At 39.9% G+C, this 17,608-nt stretch overlaps 2 protein-coding genes across 3 annotated transcripts; one reads left to right on the top strand and one right to left on the bottom strand.

The window, feature by feature from the left end:
* Positions 1-405: 405 nt before the first annotated feature.
* On the bottom strand, positions 406-4,437 carry cnih4 (cornichon family AMPA receptor auxiliary protein 4). Of its 2 annotated transcripts, XR_009709417.1 has the most exons (6): positions 4,302-4,437; positions 3,823-3,891; positions 3,070-3,182; positions 2,477-2,617; positions 978-1,864; positions 406-860 (listed from the first exon to the last, which is right to left on the bottom strand). XR_009709417.1 is itself a non-coding variant. In XM_061252752.1 (5 exons), the coding sequence occupies exons 1-5, from the start codon at positions 4,368-4,370 to the stop codon at positions 1,837-1,839; spliced, it is 420 nt and encodes a 139-aa protein (XP_061108736.1). In that variant the 5' UTR covers positions 4,371-4,437; the 3' UTR covers positions 406-1,836. The 2 variants fall into 2 exon arrangements, 1 of the variants encoding a protein (XP_061108736.1); XM_061252752.1 differs by having other exon boundaries at positions 406-1,864.
* A 4,439-nt stretch (positions 4,438-8,876) lies between these two features.
* cndp1 (carnosine dipeptidase 1) lies at positions 8,877-16,242 on the top strand. Its single transcript, XM_061246548.1, has 12 exons — positions 8,877-9,014; positions 9,158-9,268; positions 9,447-9,590; positions 10,007-10,169; positions 10,428-10,516; positions 11,098-11,295; positions 11,576-11,660; positions 12,483-12,643; positions 13,589-13,753; positions 15,080-15,221; positions 15,460-15,607; positions 16,112-16,242. Exons 1-12 carry the CDS (start codon positions 9,012-9,014, stop codon positions 16,182-16,184), a joined length of 1,482 nt encoding a protein of 493 aa, XP_061102532.1. The 5' UTR covers positions 8,877-9,011; the 3' UTR covers positions 16,185-16,242.
* The last annotated feature ends 1,366 nt before the right edge of the window (positions 16,243-17,608 follow it).

Here is a 17,608-nt window from a genome sequence, read left to right as displayed (position 1 = left end):
ACCAATGTGTAAATTTAATTTGCTCATATACATTTTAAGTGCTTATACTAGAATTACAATTATGAAAACTATCACTGGGATTCTATTAGGATATCAAGATTTACAATTAAGTTTCTATATCATTAGTATTTATGTGGTATAAGATCAACTTAGCCTGTAGGAATCCAAGGAATGCCAGACATATCTTAACCCATTTTGGTATATCTAAAGCATTAAAGGTCAATGAAATGTATATTTATTTAAAATATTGCTACTGTAATTGATGCCCAACTAAAGGGCCTTTTATTTTATAAAGGTTTGAGATTGATCAATAGCCTAAACATTATGCCCTCATAATGCAGAAAAAAACATGGAGCCTACTATAGGAAACCGATGCAGTTTTGGGTGTAGTAAATGAAGACAATATTTCCAAAATACTTTTATTTGTTTGGGTGCAACCTGACAGAATGGAAACCAAAATGTTACTTCTAACCCCGTTTCCATGTCTGAATGATTTTTGTTGTACCAAATATTTTTTTTAAAATTCAAAAAGCATAATCCTGTTTTATCATCTACCAATATTTTACATTGTCAATACCTTTTGCTCTCCAAATGATAGTCAAACATTTATGAGACCCCCATAATGAGAATTTATCCAAAATAAAAACATTACAAAGACCATTTTAAACACTGAGAAACACCCAAGAATACGTTTTCTTTCCCTATACACTCAGCAGCAACGAAACGCCTCCAACAGAAACTGTAACGGTCCACCCGTTTTCTCATTATTTCAGTCCGGTCTGGGAGAGACTGTTAGAAAGACCTTGGTGCACATTGGGGAATACTTTACAACAGGGCTCTCCAATCCTGATGCTGGAGAGCTACTGGGTCTGCCGGTTTTTGCTGTTACTCTGCACTTCAATCAGAGCAGTTGATTACAGTTAACCTGGTTAAAAAAACAGCACACCCAGTAGCTCTCCAGGACCTGGGTTGGAGACCACTGCTTTACACACAGAGAGACCTGGGGGAGACTTACAGAGTGGGAGATCTCACCGATAGTGACAGAAAGACATGGGGGAAGCCTTTACACACAGAAACCTGGGAGAGACTTAAAGACACCTCAGGAACACAGAGAAAGAGACTTTAGACTAGGAGACTGTGACAGGGAGACCACATTAGAGATACCTCTTCAGAAGAGTGGTCACTGAACAGCTTGTTAATTTAAATCTCTTTAACCATTGCAAACACACTGAATGCACGGTACACACTGGAGAGTATGGAGTGTTCAGGCTGGGGGTGGGACTCTGGAGTGTGCGGCTCATGGAGGAATAAAGTGTGAATAAATCACGAAATCACAGCCAATTTAACACTTAAGTTTAAGTTCATTTTTCCCGTCCCCTTGCATGAACTCTGGGCGTCATTGTAGGTCCGGGCTTTCAACACACACACACACACACACACACACACACACACACACACACGCACGCACGCACGCACGCACGCACTCCCAAAGGCACCGCGTACACCTGTAGTGCCACACTTTTACTACACAACTACCGTAGCGCACCCACACAGTTTACTCTCTCACTAGAACAGAAAACAATTGTCCGAGTTGCCCCTGGCTGTGCAGTGCAGTGCAGTGGGGAGATTGCAGTGGGGAGATTGCAGTTGTGAGCTGCATTGCCACTCTCCTTGTTCCAGGGCGCATGGGGGGGGGGGGGGGGGGGGGAATGTGACTTGGCACCTCTCGAGAGCTTTCAGGCAGACAGGGAGGACAAACGGGACAAGTTTATCGCAGCGGAGAGAGGACAGACAGGTTCTTAATCTGGCAGTTTGAGTGCGTAGGTTGGTGGGGTCTCAATCGTTGATCAGGGCCAGGATCATGCTGCGGGAGATGGGAGGTGTCTGATGAGCAGGTGTAATGCTAACAGGAAGTGCACGAAACGTAAAAAACGACAGTGGTGTCATTCAGCGGGACTTGTGGGATTAATGTTCTGTGGTGCACAACTTCTGTATCCTTTAGAGCAATACCTAACAAAATCTTCCCAAATGAATATACCTGCAGAAGTTCGCTCAAAGGTATCATGACTATTCACAGTTTTGCAAAGATAACCACAACTACCAAGCTATTACACTGCAAAAGGTGATTGTCTTAGCGCTTAGCATTCTCAAAGCGTTTTAGTCATGCAATGAGACTTTTTTTTGGTAATAAGATTGTTTTAAGTTAATGTTTGCTCAAAATAAGTAACATTCTTACTCCATTGTCAAATCTTGAAATAAGTCTTACCTCATGCAAACTGTCTTACCTCATTTTCATGTTAGCAACATAAATAATAATAAATAAAATAATTTTAAGTTTCAATACAAGACAAGAATACTTAATTTATTGGTTTTTGCAGTGTAAAATCCCATCAGTGTGCCACGTGCGGGGGTTGAAGGGGTACTATGCGCCGTTAACCACGTCACCCATACGGATGGCTTAAGGTAACGTTCTCACCTGTACAGGTAGATGAAGAAACAAAGCAGGTGGAAGCCAAGTTTGATCATAGCCTCCTTCATGTGGGTCTTGAGCTGACCGCGATTGTGGATTTCTGTTGGGTCAAACACCCCCATGTTTCCCATGGGCACATTCAGGAACCTAAAACAACACACAGCGAGAGCAGCCCTTAACAACGGTGTAGAAACAAGCTGAAGCGGAAGTTGGCCTCCGTTTCACTCGTATACTTCAGACATTGTTTGCAGGGTGGGGAGTCGATCTGACTGACTGGGAATGCCCACTGCTTTGGGAAAATAATATTGATGGGGTACACGTCAAATCTCGTAAAATCTTGTCTTCCAGGAAGTGGATGGAGGGGAAAAAATAAATAAATAAAAATTAACTTTGGTACGAGTATTACAATTTTCTTTTTCTTTAGAAATATATACTTGAAGACATGTTCATATGGTTATTCACTAAATTTCACTTTGTGCCTCTGCAGTCTACACCAGTGCAAAAGCAGTACTTCAGTAAAGCAAGCTCACCGTTCTGGGGGACTCCATCAGCCAGTGACTTTTCCAGCTTAAGACACAAAGACAGCAAACTAAGCTCACCTGTATGCATTCCAGGCCGCCACAGGCAGGTTGAGGAGGAAGACAAACCAGTGCATGGAGATCAGCATGAGGACTGTGGCCAACGCCAGGCCCACAAGCTCTGGTACAACCCACTGCAGAAACACACAGAAAAAGAGACTTAGAATACGAGTACCTAGGGCGGCCTGTAGCGTAGTGGTTAAGGTAAAGGACTGGGACACGCATGGTTGGTGGTTCTAATCCCGGTGTAGCCACAATAAGATCCGCAAAGCCGTTGGGCCCTTGAGCAAGGCCCTTAACCCTGCGTTGCTCCAGGGGAGGATTGTCTCCTGCTTAGTCTAATCAACTGTACGTCGCTCTGGATAAGAGCGTCCGCCAAATGCCAATAATGTAATGTAATGAGTACCTATGGTTCTTATAAGCCAGTTCTTATGCATGTTTGACAAAAATGCCATAGTTTGCAAGTAATTACAAACCAGGATCAAGCAATTTCGATCATGTAACGTTGGTACAGCAAAAGTGTTTGAAGACCAAGGCATTTTCTGGGGCTTTTAAAAACGCAGTTTTAATGTATGATCGTGATTGGTCCAGTTTTGTGTTGTTACGAAGGGCAGTTTAGAGAGTAACACGTTTCTGGCAAGCTGCCGGCATTACAATCGCTGGATTATGGACATTTGGTACTTATGGTCAATAACGTTACACTTTAAAAAAAATAAAGTGGGAACAAATGCAGCGTCACATTAATATAGTAATTTTACTGAACGCATAACTTACTTTATTTAACTTTGAACAGCAAGCCCTCGCATTGATGTAGTCGCATTCTAGGTCCGAGAGAGTGATGATCTGAGACTGTGGTTAAGGAGGATTATTTCGCAATGCATTTTGCTAGCACAAACGGTCATATTTGGCGGCTGCCATGCTGTGCTGAGAAAATCTAGCTAGCTAACTAGAAAACCACTAGCTACACGGGGACCTACAATACAATGCAAAAACTGACAAGCCTGCTTAGCGAAACCATGAGTAAATAATTTGTTTAAACTATCCACCTTGTCAGCTAGCTAGGAAATCGACGTTTTTCAAGGAATTTTTGCTTACGTTACTTAAGTCAGGCAAATAGCTAGCCAACACATACACGAATATACATTTTCATTAACTTAGGTAGCTAGCTTCTAACCGCCTTATGTCTCACAAGCATTCGGCTCACTGTTATCTAAAACAAGATTTCATTTACCAGACACCGGGGGAAAGGATACAAAGTACACCGAGAGAAAAATCAAAACGCAACAGTCGATAAGCGATAGAATAAACACCGCCGCCTCCATTTTCAACCTCCTTATCTAAAGCCATTTCCGGGAAAGTAACGCTCTCCAACAAATCCCCGTCTTTTCGCTGCGCGGGGATTTTTCTACGTGACTGCCACCTACTGTAGTGGAGAACATGTCACACCATTTCGATCGCGCTCTGCTCTCGTCATATTTAAGACCCTTGTCCTGTCGTTCAGTGGTTGATCAACATTTTAGGGGCCTATTTGTCCCTGGTTTCTTTCAGGTGGTCTGATTCCTGGTTACAGTTGTGGTTTCTTCATTCATAGACATTTAAAACATTTACATTTAGCAGGCACTCTTATCCAAAGCAATTGTCCCTGGAAACCTACAAATGCAGCAGTATATTTTATTGTGGGGATGTAGTGAGAGGCTGTTGAACCGTCTTAACATAAGCCATGTGTAGAGGAGGCCAAGGGGGGTGACTATTGAGGCCAACACCAGTATCCTTATCAGCTGCAGAAATATACAAATTCTCAGAACTGCACCCAGCTGGAAACAGCTGTGTGTGAAGTCTGTGAATGTGGGATTATGAGGGAGGGAGGCATGCTTTCATAGTTTGGGAGTTGAGGGAAATGCTGATTAAAACTATTTGTCTCAGAGTGTGCTTGCTTTTCTTGTGGTTGATTGTTAGCCCTAGCCTGGGATTTGGGCTGCTGTTTTGGCAGTGTGGTAAACCTCCATCTGGCATGTGAGCACAAAGATAAGCCAGTCAAGTATAGTCAAATCTTTAAGCCTCACACACTGAGAAGAGAAAGTGCCACTTGGTAAATGCAGCCTTTGAAGGCAAAGTGCAGTAGGTTACTGTGCTCTGGTGGGATCAGGATGTGGAAATGTGCAACCTTCAGGTCCTCTGCTGTGGACCATTGTCCTGTGGCTATGCAATGAACTGTCTGTAGGCTGCAACATCTGTGCACTGCAACATGTGAAAAGGATATCCACTGAGAAACTTGTTGAGATACTTTAGATCTAGAATGGGATGAAAACTGCCATCCTTTTTTAGAACTAGGAAGTACATGGAGCAATATCCACTGTGCTGTTCTGTGTTATCACAGTGCCTTTTAGCATGAGCTGCTCTCTCTCCTGATTGAGGACTTTGTTCTGATTCCTGCTGCTTTACACTACAAAATGATAAGGAATTAACCATTCCCTTGTGCTATACAGGTTGCTGATATCCTCTATGGGATTCATAGGATTTAAAAACTGCTAGGTGTACAGTGGTAAGAAGAGGGTGCAGGTTAAAGTGAATGTAATTTATTGTACAGAATAGCAATATACAATGGTGCACTACAAAATGTGAGAAGTGAAATGGCTATATGTGAATGGCGGACAGGAGGTTGTATTAACAGCTACACTGGTGCGCAAAATCATCATGAAATGGCAGTAACATGAATGATCCTGCTGGCGTTATCTCTGTATGTCTCATAACCCCGGTTAACCTTGGCTGGCTGCTGACTCACTGCTTGCAATGACACCAACCTGTTCCCCAGTTCACCAACCTGCTTTCCAATAACACCGAACATGATTATACTGTATATGGAAAACCTTGGCTTTCCATAATGCTATTTCAACTCAGTAGTTTTTGGAGCATTCCAGTGTGATGGCAGAATTGCACAGAAGCAGCTTAATGATGTGGGCAATAGTCTTATATTTGATGAGCACTATCTCTTTATCACACCATGCTGACCCATTGTCAGCATGGTAAACACATAGTGACTGTGTCAATGTGGTAACTGTATTGATTAAATTATTGTTCTTGTACTATTACTGTTCATGTTCAATAATAGTATTTATTTAGTTATTTCTAATGTCAACATAGAAATAAACACCACACCACATGGTGTGTATAAAACTCAACACACTTGATAGGTTGGTAGAGGACTTTGGCACATTGACAATGATTGGCCCAACAGAACTAAATGAGAACAACACCACCAAACACTGGAAAATACAAGTTGCAAAAATGAATGATTACAAATTATTCTTACTTGAAAATAGAGGAGGCCAGCTGTATGTATTTTAGTCATGCTTGCAGTAAAACCTCAGTTTAGTTAAAATGTATTGAACATTTATACAGTAGTTACATGCCCATCATTGTGTGACTAAACACTGTCTAATAAGAGATAATCTCATCAAAGACTAAACATGACAGCTAGTCATACAATTATGTGATTTGGGAATCCAACTTTAAAAAAACACATGTATATATCAAGCTGTACTTCATGTTATTATTGCAAGAACACACTATTAATAAAAAGCTCAGCTACCAGCAAGATTTGTATGCACTCATACCGTATTGGGGCACCAGCACACAACATAACAAACAATATGGGAGTTTTAATAGGGTTTTTCATTTATACAACAAAAAATCCTGGAAGACACCAGACTGCAGTGGAAAATGTATTTAAACAAAAATGATTAGGGAAGCTAAGCTCCTTTGTCTCAATGGGTGGGCTGCCACTATAATAAGAACAGTAAATACCTAGAGGTCATGGTTTCACTTCATTAAAGCATTGTAATTAAAATCTAATTCCTGACTCAGAAACTAATTTCTGGTGACACATGTGGCCCTGCTTTGTTAAAAACTAAGACATAACATAAAAATTATGAAATATTTGGCATTGTATGACATTTGTTAGTATTGTGGATGGAGTGTTTGAGCTTTGGCTTACTTCTGTCATAAATTCTTAGGTTAATATGCCTGTGGAATATACATTGACAACACTGCGACTTACTCTGAATTCTTGTTATTTAATGAAGGCAGGTACAGTTTCATTGAGTAGTTGAGCCAAACCAGCCTGTTCCAGATGCTGTCTGTTGAATGGATGATAAATCTCCACCTCAAAACTCCCTTAAATATCCATCTGTTTGAAGGTATGTCCTTCCACTCATACAAGAGAGCTTTTGATGAACTATACAATTTCAATATAATTGCCCATTCCAAAGCTGGAAAAAAATAATTGGGTCTTATTAAACTAATACTAAAGTTCTGAGTGTCATATTTTTACTTTACTAGATGTTTGACGTTTTGCATTGCAATTTCAGAACTATAGTGGGTTTGACAGAGGAGGAGAGCGAGGACTATAAAAACATCAGGCTCATGCTGAGTTTTCTTCATTAATTTTTTAAAAATGTTCATCTAGATGATTTATTCCACAGCATGCTTTTAATCTCATAGAAATTAATTTGATGCAGCTTTAGAAATTGATGTGAGCTTGCTCTAACACATGTAGACCCATTGCATGCAGGCAGGATCTGCTAAACTACCTTAAATACAAGTGAGATCATGGTTTACAGACATTATCATCGTGTAAAATATCAAAAGTGTAAAAATGCAAATATAAAACACTGCAATTTTCAAGGAAGGATTAACATCTGCCAATCAGAACTGTTCTCTGAAGCAAAGTGAGACTTATCTCTCTGATGAACCCGCATAATGGCTCCTTGAAAGTGACTCACAGCAAGGACACCAATTAAAATAGAGGAAAAACATTAAAGCTAATCCAATTACTTAGACATGCTCACTGAGTGATTAGTACTTTGAGTGATTAGAACATTGGAGGAATGACTTCCTGCTCTTTCATGTAATAATGAGCAAGACACAAAAACATACATAATATTATGTAAGCAATATCAGGCGCATTGCATGGCAACATTTACAATGATGTATGCTGGACAATTTAAACTGAACTGAAGCCATGTGTAAACTGAATCATCAACTAAAACGTTTTGGTCAACCAAATAGAGTGTGTCTTTCATTGATTCATTAACTGAACATTACATTTGTTACATATGTTACATTTTTACAAACTAAGAAATTAATCATTTAGCATTTTCCATTTTCACATGTAAGTATGCAATCATCAGGTTTATTTGTATTATAATGGAAAGAGAGAGCAACCTTCATCTTGCAAAGGTGAACTCCTCACCCTGTATTATCTAGCTCTTGGTTTAAGACTCCAAATACAGAACAGTACAGAATGGCTTATGTATTGCAATGAGGGGACCTCATTCTCCTTGAGGTGACGTTACACTGACTTCTAGGCTACCCTCTGAAACCCAGCAGAGCCTGAATTGGTGAGCACAGCAGGAGGCATCCATGTGTGCATTCGCATGCTTTGTCCAGCTCCTATCAGCGTAACATTAGACGTGCTTGCATTTTATGCACTGCACCCTCATTGCTGCAATGTGCATGTTCAAGTAACATTTTATAGTTTGGTGCTGTGTCTAATAAATAAATAAAAGCCAAGCAAGTGTTCATCTCGTTTACGTGACAACAACCAATTTGATACAGTATTATGTTTAATGCATCCCCTAGATGAGACTTGCTCATTTCCCTCTTGGTGTTGTCACCAGTGGTACAACTCTGACATGTAGACATTCGGCCATTGTTCGCATCAGGGTACTAACAATAACGCTATTTGCGAAGCGATCAGATGCGTTTTATGGCCGTACTAGTCAGTGAGAATTGAGAAAACACAAGGAACGATCCAGTTGACCTCTTGCCAGAACTCATATGATTGTGTCATTATATCCAACGAGGAGGAGTTCTCTCTGGTATAAAAAGCTACAGCCACAGTGGACATTGGCTTTGAGTGTCCGCACCATTCTTGCGAATAGCTGAACTGAGAATCTGGGAACATGGTAAGCTACTCATTTCCGATTTGATGCATATTCATATAATTACTTATTTACTTCATATAATTACTTACTTAATTACTTAATTTGTTACGTACAAATTAAAGATAACGAAACTAATAAACAACTTAAACAACTTCCCTCGACAGATTTATTTGCTGCTTTTCGCCCCCTTGTTTATCGCTGGATCAAGAGCATTGACGTTTCAATTCGATGAATTGACGAAATATATTGACAGTCATCAAGAGGAGTATGTGCAGGCAAGTAAAAAAAGAAAAAGAAAGTGTGTGTGTATATATATATATATATATATATATAAATATATATATATATATATGGCCATAGATTACCGAGATGCCCTATTATTTCTGAGCGGTAACGTGCTTATTACTAGCTACTGTATAGCCGATAAGGAATATGTGTGTGTATGTGCCTTAGACTCTAAGGGAGTGGGTTGCAGTGGAGAGCGATTCGAGTAATGTGTTGAAGCGACCAGACTTGGACCGTATGATGAATATAACTGCGGAGAAGCTAAAGGCAATGGGTGGGAACGTGGAGATGGTCGATATTGGGCTTCAGGAGGTGAGTGGATACTGCGGTTGTGGCTGTAAGGAGGGTTCTGTACGATCACTGATACAGATGTGACGTGGGTGGGTGAATTAATCAATCTTGAAACTAGAGAAACGATTAAACTTTTAGTTTACTACAGGCATGTGTTTTTAAACAAGATTCTTGAATTGCCGTGCTAAATCTCAAGTTTTAATTAACAAAGTAATAGGAAAACATAAAACTAGCTTGTGTTGCAATTAGGCAAATACATAGTGTAATGTTAAAGGAATGCGATGTTAAAGGAAGCAACCTGTTTGAGCACAGATCTTAATGAGTTTTCCATTTCTGTGGTGATTACTCTTTACCTGAGAAAATCGTCCCCTGCATGTGGCAACTTCATTGATGAAGTGTTTGTTTGTGTTCCGTTTACTTATTACTTACTATCCCAGTTACCAAGTGGCGCAACCATCCCTTTGCCTAAGGTGGTCACTGCCCAGTTTGGCAGTGATGCTACCAAGCACACAGTTTGCGTGTACGGCCACGTGGATGTCCAGCCGGCCAAGATAGAGGATGGCTGGGCAACGGAGCCTTACAATCTGACTGACATCAACGGTATTTCACCTGTGTGTCTCCATGATAAATAAAACAACGACTGGCCCGATTGCAGCATTGCTTTTACAATACTGACAAGTGCCACTGGAACATTTGTGCAGTTCAACCAACTAAGCCTGTGTTTCATAATTACTCAGTGTGACTTCCCAGAAAAGAAAACTTACATTATGTTATATTTATAAATTATCCATGTAAAAAAACAAATGCACAATTCAACTCTCACTGTCTCACCAGAATATGAATTTCTGCTTGTCACAGGAAATCTCTATGGAAGAGGGGCTTCAGACAACAAGGCTCCAGTACTGGCCTGGATTCACACAGTGCAGGCCTACCAAGCACTTGACATCGTCAGTGATATTCTTAATAAACTCACATTAACCATACTTGTCTGTCAACCTTAATTCCTGAGGGGCTGATGTGTATGCTTGTTTTTCCTATAAATTTGAATCTATGCATACATAATTGGTTCAATTTGTAAACAGTAATTAGTGCAGAGTCACATGTGTAGTATATTGTTTAATCAAGAAATGCTAAATGGAGTAAATGACAAAACTAATTAGGACATTAAGAAGCCTGGAATCTGGATCAAGAGCTAGCATAAACACCTGCTCTTTGGAAACTGTGTGTGACGCCCCTGGACAAAACTTTCATCTTGATAAAAGTGACAGATTTTAAGTGGCTGTGTGAAAGTGAAGAAAGTATCATAAGAAGTGGAAAAATACTGAATATGAAATAAATATTGGCATTTTAGGTAGAAGGGGGATTATAAAAGGTTCTATCTGCGTTCCGAGTAGTTCTGACATATTGAGCTTCAAAGATTTCAATGTGAATGGGCTCCAAGCAGATATGGCTCAGTTAAAACTTTCTCATTCACAGCTCATGATTTTCTGATGTATCTTCTCTTTCACCTGTGACTTTCACCCCACAGGAGCTCCCAGTCAATGTGAAGTTCGTCATTGAAGGCATGGAGGAGACCGGATCCAATGGCCTGGATGCCATGATTCTCTCGCATAACGATACCTTCTTCGCTGATGTGGATTACATCATGATCTCTGACTGTGGTTGGCTGAGCCGCCGGCCAGCCTTAACCTATGGCACCAGAGGAAACTGCTACTTCTTTGCAGAGGTGTGGGGAGGGAGAGAGTGGTTCCACATCTCATGATGTGAATGTCTCCAAAATACAGCTTCTTCAACTGCCTTCCCTGGTGCTCATATTCAAAAGATTTAATTATGCTGAATGGGTTTTTTCTCAGGTTGTCATGGATTGACAGTACGATTCTCCACATGCATTAATAATAGGCTGGACTCACCTTGTTATATTTATATTGAAGCAGATCATATTTGTGTAGCTTAATCACAATGTTTTGTCTAGTTTTCTTGAGTGCTTTCTTCTTTTTCTTTTGTAGGTTGAGGGGCCTACACAGGACTTACACTCAGGAGTGTATGGAGGCACTGTGATCGAACCCATGACCGACCTCATCGGCATTCTGGGTAGGATTTAAAAGCTGACATCTGACATGTCACTGCGCTGGCAGTGTGATCACATGCATTGCCTTTACTTAAGTATCTGCACGGTAACAAGAACCTGGCGAGAGAGAAGTGGGGGGTGGACCACTGGAAAGAATTCATCATATAGTCCACCCCCCCAAGGGACACAGAAGCCTCTCAGGACAGCAAAACCTGAGCGAAATAGACTTTCTTTTTTCCTACTTCTTGGCCTTTTAATTCACCTTCGTTTCTTTGAATTGTATATTGATTTTTGTCGGATTCTGTGTTTTTGTGACCATTTTTGAATCACTTTTTCTTAAAATTTGTTTTCCATTAATTTTGATGTCTTTGTTCCCTTTGGTGTAAGTGTTTGTTTAAATGATTTGTTTGTGTTATTGAGTGTGTTTTAAAAAAGGAAAATATTTAAAATTGTTAAAAGAAATTTAAAAACCAATAAAACTACCTTTACTTAAGTATCTCGCATAACCTGCTGGAAAAGAGGCAGTAGTGATCAGGCAAATGTGAAGGAGGGCTTGGTGCACTTTGCTTGTGTAAAGTGATGGTGGGTGTTAATGGCTACTGAGCTTGGTTTTTTTTCAAATATGGACTGGTGATTTAAAATCAGAAAATAGCAGTTATTGGAGAAAAATGAAAGGTGATCAAAAGGCACATGGGGGAGGAAAATTAAGATGGAGAAACCTAAGAACTGCAACAAGTAACCATGAGAGCAGATGCACAATACATTCTGTGCCTGATTCTCTTTTGAAATACTACTGCACTTGTGATTCTCTCACCCCCTTTACCTCCCCTCCCTCCTTCCAACAGACACTCTGATTAGCCCCGGAGGAAAGATCCTCATTCCTGGGATTCTGGAGGCAGTGGCCCCCTTGTCGGATGAGGAGTGGACCATGTACCAGGACATTGAGTTTGATGTGGAAAACTACAAGAAAAAGATTGGAGTAGACCACCTCATGTACAGCAATAAGGTGACCGCAGGACTGTGTGATCTGTCTGGGGCGGTCTGGGGGTTTGTTTATACACAGGGAGACAAAGCTGTCAATCATAAACATGACCTTACCTGGGCACATTAGTAAAACCTGTAGACCTATAGATTCTATAGAGTAACCAGATGGCGAGCTCCTGCATTCCTCCCATCTGGGCAATATTACAGTTTGTGAATATTCATTGAAGGCTAAAGGGGCGGAGTATTGTCCAAAAGGTAGAGACTGCAATAAATATTTATAAGAATAATCACATTTTAATATTTTGGCCAAAAAGGTGTGGAGACATCTATGTTAAGAGCACAGAACTGATCATTTGGTGGGTGGGCCAGTTCAATATTATGTTCATCATCATAAAGCCCGTAATGGGTGGGACAGTTATACGTTATCAGTGGCGTATTAATCTGAACCAGTTCATGTTTTGCAATGAAGAGTATTCTCATTGGTCCTTAAAGGTATAATAGGTCATTTCGGACTCCTAAAGAGTCAAGAGAGGAATTGCTGCAACAAACACCCTCAAACCACAACACTGTTTATCCCTCCCCCTTCTCTGTGAACATGCTGAACGTTGAAACCCCCCAACACCATTTGCCGTGAGAATTGTGAACCAATGAACTTCAATTATTGTACAGTTGTGCAATGTTTGGTACAGAGTATCGGTCCATGAACTGTATATTTTGAAAAGAAGAGGGTGAGTCAACATGTTAGTTTGCTTTTTTCAATGATAGGAAGGGATTTACGACGGTCTTGTAACAATATTTTAACACAAAAATCTTACCTATTGTACCTTTAAGTCAGTGCTCTTCAGTAGACAATAGCTCTATGCATCATAGAAATAAAATATATCTTTTCCATCAATAGTTATTTTTGGTACTCAGGCATTGTTATCTCATATCATGCCTTGTTTTGACTGCTTCTCTGACATCCCAGGTAGACCTGTTGGCCCATCGCTGGCGCTACCCCACAGTGACTATTCACGGCATTGAAGGAGCTTTCTCTGCTCCAGGAACAAAGACGGTCATCCCTGCCAAGGTCATTGGCAAATTCTCCATCCGCCAGGTGCCCAACATGGACCCGGCAGTCGTTGAGAAACAGGTACAGTCGACTGACCACACAGTCTTGTGCCAAGACTCCTGTAAGAAAAATGAAAGGTGTGCTGTCATACATGCATTAATGCCTCTTTAAGCTCAATCATACAATACATAGATTCTCTTTATTATCATGAAATTGGAAGTGAGCATTAAATGGAAATAAGTTTGCATTTCCATTGATTAAAAACTTGAAAAAAGACTACTATAACAGTGTCCATCTGAAATCAGTGAGTTTGGAACACATTTCTGAGGGAGCGGCATGATGAAGCAAAATCAATGCTTCCTTCTTGCGTGCAAAACCTAGCATTTTATTGTTATTGTGCACATCTACAGACTGCTACTCCCCTTTCAGTATTATTTTTCACCCTCCTTTACTATTTTGTGGTCAATAGCTTTAGTTTCTCTGTGACCTTTGCTTCTGATGACCTTGTTAAGAGTATTGCTCTCGTTGCACTTCTATTGGCCAGAGGTTAGTTTAGGAAACATTCCTCACTGGGGATAGGGATCTGAAACACACAGCAGTCCCTCAGTATTAGGGAGAGAACAAATAATTGTTCATGGAGGCTTGCATGTGGCCTCTCTTTGTTAATGTCTTAGTAACTTTCTCTATTTATTGTAATTAGATCACAGATCACTTCTGTGGTACCTAATTAAAATCCCTACACTACCATATGAAAAGGCCATTTGTGACATATAGACCTCCACTTTTATCTTCTGTGTCCTTAAAAATGTAAATTTCAAACATGTGGATGCCTCAAGAATCACAAATGAATATGTAAAATTGGTAGTTAAAATTAAACAGCACAAATGGGCTCTTTTTATTTTGCTGAAAACCCAGGATATTCACACTTTTACAAATGGCAATGGTGACTCTGTGGTGTGGTGCAGCCACTCTGGACTCATTTTTAGTTCTGGTGTTTCTTCCGAGAAGTAATTAAACCTTCCCATAATAGGTGCTCATTATTTGTAATTATCTGAAGAATACCCTTTGATAATTGGGGAGGGGAAGAGAGAATGGGTTGATGATAAGGTCAACAGAACAGGCCACTTTGAAACAATGTGTCTTAGCCTATGAACAAATAACCCGCATTTAAACATTTTCTCTCTCTTATAAGTCAGAATCTAAAATATATGCTCTCAACAACAAAGCTGTGAATTGTTCTGAAAATCGTAACGATTTAACTCCTCAACAAGTAGTGCCACATTATAGGAACAGAATGACTTTTCATCTCAGAAAAGGGATATATTGCCCAAGCAAAAATGCAATTAACTGGAAATAAGAACTTTAGGGCAGCGATTTCTGAAAACTCAATCCATGGGTGTTTTGCAGGTGACAGACTACTTGCATTCAATGTTTGGCAGACGGAAAAGTCCCAACAAGCTAAAGGTGACTATGGTCATCGGGGCCAAGCCCTGGCTGGCTGACACCCAACACCCTCTGTATGAGGCTGGGCAAGAGGCTGTGAGGAAAGGTAAGAGGAGTTACATTCATGGCAGTCTCATCGCAGGACGGTCCCATTTCCTGGTTGTTCATCTTCTTCTTGCCATTGTTGTCTGTCTTATGATGGTCGTAATGGTTAGTGACTGTGATTAGAATTAATATGGATATTACCACCTTCATCAACATCATCACCAGTATCATTGGGTATCATCTACGAGATCATTATGATGATGATGATGGTGATGGTCATGGTGATCTCCTCCCTGCAGTGTTTAAAGTGGACCCAGACATGATCCGTGAGGGGGGCACGATTCCCATTGCCAAGACGTTCCAGGACGTGACCAGGAAGAGCATCATTATGTTGCCCATTGGGGGTTTTGATGATGGCCTGCACTCCCAGAATGAGAAAATGAGCAGGTGACCATGACCGGCACGGAACAGTTCCCAACCACGATATGCACTCTTGCTCAATCCACTGTAGGCAATACAGTCATTCTGTTTCATGAAAGTGCACAACCATTCACAGTTTGAATGGTAGTTTGAGAATTTAATTTCCAATCATTCCTATTGAAAGTGTGTGGGTGTAGGTGAATAACCTGTAAGTCACCAACCTATGTTCTAACAAAATAAACAAAAACATAACAAAAAGATTATTTTAAGGACAAGGACAGCTGGGGTGGGGACTGAAGACTGTGTACACACAGTAGTTTCCCAATGATAGTATACTTTTGCCATCTAGTGGTAAACAAATTTCTATACCTTCAGGGAGCATTCACTCTGTACTTTGGTGACATGGTTCTTAAAAAAAAAAAAAGGCATTTTTTGAGTATTTTATTGTGGAAATCTAGAATGTAGAATCCTTATTATTAATGTCATAATAATGCCAGGAATTATTCATAAACATAATCTTTTTTTCTTAAGGTACAACTACATAGAGGGAACCAAGCTGTTTGTTGCATACCTCCATGAAGTTGGGCAGATTAAGAGGAACTGAGAACGTCCCCTTGAAAAACTAAATTAGGAATATTAAACTTGAACTCTACTCTCTTCAACAGCTGCAGTGTTTTTCATGAAGCACTTGTTTCTTAAAACACTATTTATACCTACATAGTGGCATATTTTTGGAACTTTTGAAATGATTTATTGTTATTTGAGTACACCACTTGGTAAATTTATGGAAATCTCTCAATTTCACTTCTATTTCTCGTTCGGCATTACATACATATTGCAGTGTTACTAAAGCTGAGAATGATAGCAATAGTTTATGGGACAAGAAAGAAAAAAGAAAATAAATTGTTAACATGACAATACACTCTCAGCCTCTCTCCCACCATTCCTTTCTCTGTCCATCTCTTTTTCTAGGAATCTGTGCAACAAATATAAAGACAAATAAAATGATTTGTCTGGTTATTTCATTTGACACCTAGTGACAATAGCATGTTTCTTTCCATTTCAATAAATTTGGTGTTAGAGTGCGAGGCAATCAAATTGCAATTCAAATACACTTAATATTTGGGACAGTGAACTTGTGTTACTGAAACAAGTACAGAGATGTCCACACCCAAAGATCTTTTGCAGAAAATAATAAAATCCACATATTAGGAACTACCAACAGTCTGCTTTGGGCATATGCCACCAAATCCAGATTAGGGTATAAAGTCCATAAGAGGAAACCTTATCAGTGGCTTTATTGACAGCTCTTGTATAAGCAGTTTAAACACAAACCGGAATCACCCGCACTGACAATTAAAATTTCCTTAGACATGGTCACAGACTACTTGCCTCAGCAAAAACCTTGACTGGCAAAGGGGAATTCAGATCACCACCCCAATTAAACACTGTAGAGTAGATCACAGATGTCACGTCCAAGTTGATAATCAGGGGGTAATAAGGTAACATTTTCAACTGAACAGGACCTCCCATCCCAAGATCTGTTGGAGACTACTTCAACAAAAAGTTCATTTTTTATTAAAACCATTGACAAACTTATCCAGAGAAGGTGGTAAGGTCACAGGGTTTCTATAATAGGGTTACATAAACTGTAATGTATTGCAGAATTCACTTGTTAGCATAGCTAGTCTACTTTAATTTTGGCAATGGTTTGTAGAAAGTCTGTCCTAACCATGTTGTAATAACCCTGTTGCCCTAGTTAGAAAAACAATAAATCATTGAATCATTAACAGTCATATTGACACTGAAAACATGGCTTTGTAGTCTTCTGTTTGTTCTGCTATGTGGGTATCATGTGTCTCAGTTTGTTGCATATACTAATGCATTGTATAGTTACCTTTGCCTGTTGACTGATCCAAATTTCACAGGTGTTCACAATGGGAAGACGTCTTGCATTAGATAAATAAGTGAACTCATGAACCCACAATCCGTTGTCATCCTGCCAGACAGCATTTTATCACTGATTTT

This window comes from Conger conger, chromosome 1 (assembly GCF_963514075.1).
Source record: "Conger conger chromosome 1, fConCon1.1, whole genome shotgun sequence".
Lineage (NCBI taxonomy): Eukaryota > Metazoa > Chordata > Actinopteri > Anguilliformes > Congridae > Conger > Conger conger.
Note: the sequence above shows the minus strand (reverse complement) of the source record. Positions and strands in the feature narration are given on the sequence as shown.

What these genes read in the sequence shown, in the direction of transcription:
- cnih4 (XM_061252752.1), bottom strand. Translation starts at nt 4,370, where the DNA reads ATGGAGGCGGCGGTGTTTATTCTATCGCTTATCGACTGTTGCGTTTTG. An exon ending in TTTTTCTCTCGGTGTACTTT is followed by an intron (nt 3,892 to 4,301) that starts GTATCCTTTCCC and finishes CCACAGTCTCAG; the next exon opens with ATCATCACTCTCTCGGACCT. An exon ending in GCTGTTCAAAGTTAAATAAA is followed by an intron (nt 3,183 to 3,822) that starts GTAAGTTATGCG and finishes GTGTTTCTGCAG; the next exon opens with TGGGTTGTACCAGAGCTTGT.
- cndp1 (XM_061246548.1), top strand. An exon ending in CAATCTGACTGACATCAACG is followed by an intron (nt 10,170 to 10,427) that starts GTATTTCACCTG and finishes TGCTTGTCACAG; the next exon opens with GAAATCTCTATGGAAGAGGG. An exon ending in CGGCAGTCGTTGAGAAACAG is followed by an intron (nt 13,754 to 15,079) that starts GTACAGTCGACT and finishes GGTGTTTTGCAG; the next exon opens with GTGACAGACTACTTGCATTC.